General features: G+C 31.2%; 1 protein-coding gene across 1 annotated transcript in view; it reads right to left on the bottom strand.

Moving 5' to 3' along the window:
• The window catches only part of LOC108756061 (sodium-dependent nutrient amino acid transporter 1-like), a gene marked incomplete at its 3' end in the record, with an annotated part of 79072 nt that overhangs the window by 42868 nt on the left and 30406 nt on the right, over positions 1-5798 (bottom strand). Inside the window, exons 3-5 of the mRNA XM_018499619.1 lie at positions 4564-4639; positions 4387-4476; positions 4032-4254 (exon numbers count right to left, since the gene is read on the bottom strand). Coding sequence (XP_018355121.1) covers positions 4032-4254; positions 4387-4476; positions 4564-4639 — 389 coding nt within the window. The remainder of the gene's footprint in view (positions 1-4031; positions 4255-4386; positions 4477-4563; positions 4640-5798) is intronic.

Genomic DNA, 5798 nt, shown 5'->3' with positions numbered 1-5798 from the left:
AGCACGCGATTCATCTTTAAGACTGAAATCTCCTTGGCGAAACTTTTGATACCACCTTTTGCATGTTGCATGACTTACAGCGTTCTCTCCATATGCAGCACAAATCATTTCAGTGGCTTCAGCAGCATTTTTCTTCAGATGAAACGCGAAGTGGATGGAAAATCGAATATGCTCTTTTGTAATTGCCATCGTGAACACTACTGATTTTTGAGGTTATGTGCATCAAACGCCAAACCGTATCGCATTTCAGGAGGTTAAATGTTACTGTTTTAAAACCCCAAAAGGGCGGGAAGATATATAAAATTTAAATTGTTATTTCGGTTGTATCAAATCTAAAGCTCAGAACTTTTTTGTACACCTAATATATATACAGAGTGTCCATCCATAAATATCCATCTAAGCAAATATATCGCAACTTGTTGAAATTACAAAAAAGTTAATAAGAGAAACTCTGAATCAGCTACAAAGTGCATGTAAAAATTTTTTTCTACTGTTGGCTTTTTCGAGTTATGTAGGTTAACATAGGTTTTTTTAAATGGATACCTATAATTTTTTTACATATCTATACATGTAGTAGAGAGCATTTACAATCAAAATTATATATAGTAAAAAATCGCTACTATGTATCGTTTACGAGATAATCGACATCTTATATATCAAAATAGTAAATTCTAAGTAATTTTGAACGTGGTTTGAAATGTCAAAATTACTTAAAATCCAAATTAATTATTTATTATAGGGGACTATCCTCCAATGACCTTGACATATGTTGTCTCCGAGTGATCTTGGACAAATTTTAGTCGTTGCTCATTTTGTTCCTTAAAAAGTTACTAACAAAAAAAGTTCATTAATAAAACCTAACTTTTGGACACCACTGCGCACCGATGAAACAAATTTTCTGCTTTAACAGCGCAAAATATTTTCTTATATATTATAATTTTTGTGTCTTTAGAGCAGAGAATTTGTTCGAATTTTTACGCTTATATGTGGAATCTTTAGCCATTACATTAAAAAAAGCGTCTAATCGTAATGTGTATCAAACGTTTTTCTGCAAGGTACATGAATTCTGCAAGGTAATGGACGAAATGGAATTGTTTACAATCATATTGAGGTATAATTCCGCGAATATCTCTCCACAGATGTTCGATGTTCTTAATATGAACGTTTGTATCTGGATCAAAATGTGAATGATTTACTATTTTATGTTGATATATTGGGTCGATTTGACTGTATACTTTCCAATAATCGGTATGAATTATTGATTCAGGAGCGATGTTTTTCCGGATGAACGGTAGTAATGTTTGTGCGTCATTGATAGGACAAATACAATATTTTCTTTGTATTACGTGTTATTCCATCGAAAAGCCATTATCCTTTAACGAGTCGTTCGCAATGATAGTGTCGACGTCCAAATTTTGCCTCATCGATTTCGACAATAATTCTTTCTCCGCCAATTTGACTTTGATTGTTGTTAACTATTGATTCATGAGTTGAAAAGCCCGATTGTTGTAATTGAATATTTATTAAAGTAGATAATTTTTAATTAAAAGTATACACATTTTCTGTTTCAAAAATACTAATATTTTACTTCAAAAACGCAAATTTCTTGCTTTACAAACAATTGATATTGTTCTCCATTTATGTTTTACCAAGTTATTAAATTACATGAATTACCTCTCTGCAAAAGTTAGTCCAGTCAACTGATATTATGTGATGATATATGTGATTCTTTTTCTGAGAATGTCTGGTTTACAAACATTCTTTGTTTTAAAATCACATTGTTTTAATAAAGCTTTTTTGATAACAATTTTTTAACGAACAATGAACGACAGCTAAAATTTGGTCAAAGTCACTCGGGGGCATGACCTTGACAACATATGTCAAAGTCAAGGTCATTGGAGGATAATCCCGCATACTAAATAATTACCGAATTCAATTTACTACATTGATACTTAAAATGTCGATTATCTCGTAAACGATGCATAATAACAATTTTGTACTACATACAATTTTGTACTACATACAATTTTGATTACAAATGCTCCCTATACAAATATGCAAAAAAAATTATAGCTATCCATTTAAAAAAACTATGTTAACCTACATAACTCAGAAAAACCAAAAGCAACAAAAAATTTTTTACTTGCACTTTGTAGCTTGAAGTCGTACAAATTTCTCTTATTAAACTTTCTTGTAACTTCAACCAGTTGCGAGATATTTGCTCGGACATTTATGGGCGGACACCCTATATATAATAGACTACATTTAGCTCTACATATATCGTAGAGCTAAATGAATTATCGTGTTCAGTGACTAAAAAACATACAGTACCACATTTAAAATCCGGATTAAGCTATTTATTGCATCAAATTAAACATGTATTTAAAAAAATCAAAACTTTGATTTAAAAATTAGTAGCGATCTCTAAATCTTAATATCTTTTGATAAAAATTCAGGGGTGTTCTTTTGACGTGAAATGGAAGATTTTTAACTGAAAGGCCGATTAAAAAATTTTTTTTTCTTGTCAATCTAATGTACATATATGTACCTATGTACAATAGTTGCATATAATAAGTAATTACAGTATATTATATTTTTATGTTAGTTTCGACTTAAATTTTATTAAAGGAATTCTCTGAAGTATAGTTTTGTTGTTCATTTGATTCTCTAAAATTTTATTCACGGAAAGTCATCTGATCCATTTCGGGACACTTTAGATAAAAAACTAGATATACGAGTAGCTAATTTCACTATTGTATCTAACAAAAGACCTGAAACAACTGTCCGAAATCGATTTTCTTTGAAGTATATTGTTAAACACAAAAATCTAAGAAGTACGTATCTTTTTATATCGTCCCAATATCAGATTGAATGTACGAAACAATCTCTAAACTAACGCTTATATTCCTATCAATTACACTGTCCGACAAAATTTGACCTTTTTTTCCTACGGCAACCTACATTTCTTAATAGATACAAGATCGCTGAGTCCGTCATCGAAATATGCCCATCACGTTAAGTTTTTGAGGTAAATTGATTAATATGAGTCAAAAACACACACACAAGCGTTTTTTGTCATATTTACCATTTTTTGTGGCAAAATAAAATTTTATTTTGCAATTTTATTAACGTCACTCTAAAGAGCGAATCTTCACCTTTAAAACGAATTTTTTACTATGCGATTTTTTTTCATTAAATTATGAACGTTTTCTAAAATGTAAAATGGTAGATCCAAATTAGCGGATTAAATGTGAAAAATAGACAGATTTGTATCAAATAAGGAATGTCACTTCATTTCTCCATAATGGATCCGCCATTTTGAATTTTTATATTTTAAGTTTATGAGATTTGATATCAATGACCTTTAGAAAGCCTAAGATATTTTTTTATACAAATTGATCTACTTTCTAGGTTCAATCCGCTAATTTGGATCCACCATTTTACATTTCAGAAAACATTCATAACTCAATGAAAAAAAATCGCACAGTAAAAAATAAAAATTTGTTATAAAGATAAAGATTTGCTCTTTAGAGTGGTGCTAATGAAATTGAAAAATAAAATTTCGTTTGGCCACAAAAAAAATGGTAAAAAAGCTGTTTTTGACTCATATTACTCGATTTATCTCAAAAATCTGATGTGGTGGACATCTTTTGGCGGATTTGGATTCAGCAACCTTGAATTTACAATATTAAGAAATGCTGGCCCTACTCGCCGCAATTTTTTTGTTGGATTGTGTTAACAACGAAATGGTGAAATGTATAGAAAAAGTTTTAGACAAAACTTCTATGGTTTTACAAGTATATCTTATAACTGTATATTAAGATTTTTCAAAAATCTAATATTTAAAAAAATCTAATATTTTAAAAACACTCTCATACCCTTTCATTTTGAGGGGTTGTTTTACCTCTTAAATCTAAGATTTGGTCGATATAAAAAAATATGTATCTCTTAGATTTTTATATTTATCAACATATTTTAAGGAGAATCGAATGTTTCGGGCAATTGTGACAGGCCCCTTGTAAGTAATTTACTAGAAATACAGCTCAGCAGAGCTGGAATAACTGATGTTCTCAATCCTAGAGCTGTAATTGCTGCGTAAAGAGTCTACGCAGAATTCGCCCCATTCCTCCCAGCATCTTCCCCATGGTAATTCCGTTTGGAAGCTAGCGATGAGGTAGAACAAGGTCAACGCCATCAGCGAGCAGTAATAGGACGTCAGTGCCAGCAATGTTATACATTGCGCGATGCCAATGCCTACGATTATTTAATTTTATTCTTGCGCTATAATATTATATTTTACAATTCTCTCATGAATACTGAATAAAATTAAAGAGCAGTTGTGAGAACTGCAAAAAAAGCACTAGGATACACCGAATGTAATCGCACCTCTAAATGCCGGCGCAAGATCCCAGATCTTCAAGGCTGACTGGCTGGAGAATTGTCCTAGGATCATCTCCAGCAGGTAAAACGGCTTCCCTACGACGATTAAAATTATGATATACGGTATCAGAAAGGCGCCGCCGCCGTTCTCATATGCCGTAAACGGAAATCGCCATATATTACCGAGACCGACCGACATGGCGATACAAGATAACAGAAATTCCCTGTCATTTCCCCATTGCTGGCGCTCCGGCTTCTGCTATATGAAAAACATATGCGTGCAACAAGCAAAAGAAAAAAGAATAGTGTATAAACAACTGATCTTCTACTGAGACAACTTTTAAAGTAATTAATATGCTTAATTATAATGGCGTAAATAAAGCTGTGTTTCGAGACCGAGATTAATATTCTTCTACTTTCTGCAAAAATATTGTGAAACAAATAGGCTGTGCAAATCTTTCTTTTTACTTAATAATAATTATGATCAAGATGCTCATCAAAAGATTCCTTAAGAAAAATCATTAAAAAAGACAGATCTTACTCTAGCGTTATTTAAAAGTTGCTATTTTAGTTCTAACCAAACTGGAAAATATCTTTATCTATTAAACTATTCATTTTTTGGTAACTGTACCTTAATCAAGTGATAGTGTCGAGATGCCAAGTACATAAAAATATAAAACGGGCCGCTTGACGTATGAACGTCATTGCATATGTTACATCCCGATAAAATTCTCTCTTTCCTTATTATAAATATACGATTTATAGTATACCTTACCTTTATCTTATCTCTAGTTTTGTATTTCGCCTTGGTTTTGATATTTTGTCCCTATTTTATCTTCATTTCGAAACTTTATCATACCTTTTATATATTGTAAAATTCTTTTCCCTTTTATAGCAGGGCTTATTTAGTTCCTTTATTTAAACATTCAAACCAACCAGATAGCTCACGCGTCACATAGATAAAGAATATCTATTCTACAATCTTTCCTTTTCTTTTGAAGATTCCTTTTTCTAAAATAATAACTAAACAATAGCATATGTGCCTAACAATTAAGTAGTATTATATATTAAGTAGTATTATATATTAAGTAGCATTATATATTAAATAATATTATATATTAAGACCTTCCCGAATGCGAAGATGAATATCTTTATTTTTCTTTTTTCTTTCTTTTCTTTTTTTCTTTTTCTCCATAAAATTAAAACCAATTTAAAATTTAGAATATACGAGGTCTGGTTATTAAATAACGAGACTGGTTATGAAAAAGAGTTTTATTTTAAAAATTATTCTACAATTGAATGCTCCCCTTCAATGTACTCCCCTCCCCTCGCTACACACCGTTCCATTCGTTTTTTCCATTGGTCAAAGCAATGCTGGAAGTCTTCTTTTGTAAGAGCATTTAGGAGCTCCGCCGATT

The sequence above is a fragment of the Trachymyrmex septentrionalis genome, unplaced genomic scaffold (assembly GCF_001594115.1).
Source record: "Trachymyrmex septentrionalis isolate Tsep2-gDNA-1 unplaced genomic scaffold, Tsep1.0 scaffold92, whole genome shotgun sequence".
In the NCBI taxonomy this organism is placed as follows: Eukaryota; Metazoa; Arthropoda; class Insecta; order Hymenoptera; family Formicidae; genus Trachymyrmex; species Trachymyrmex septentrionalis.
This window is presented reverse-complemented; position numbering and strand designations above follow the sequence as displayed.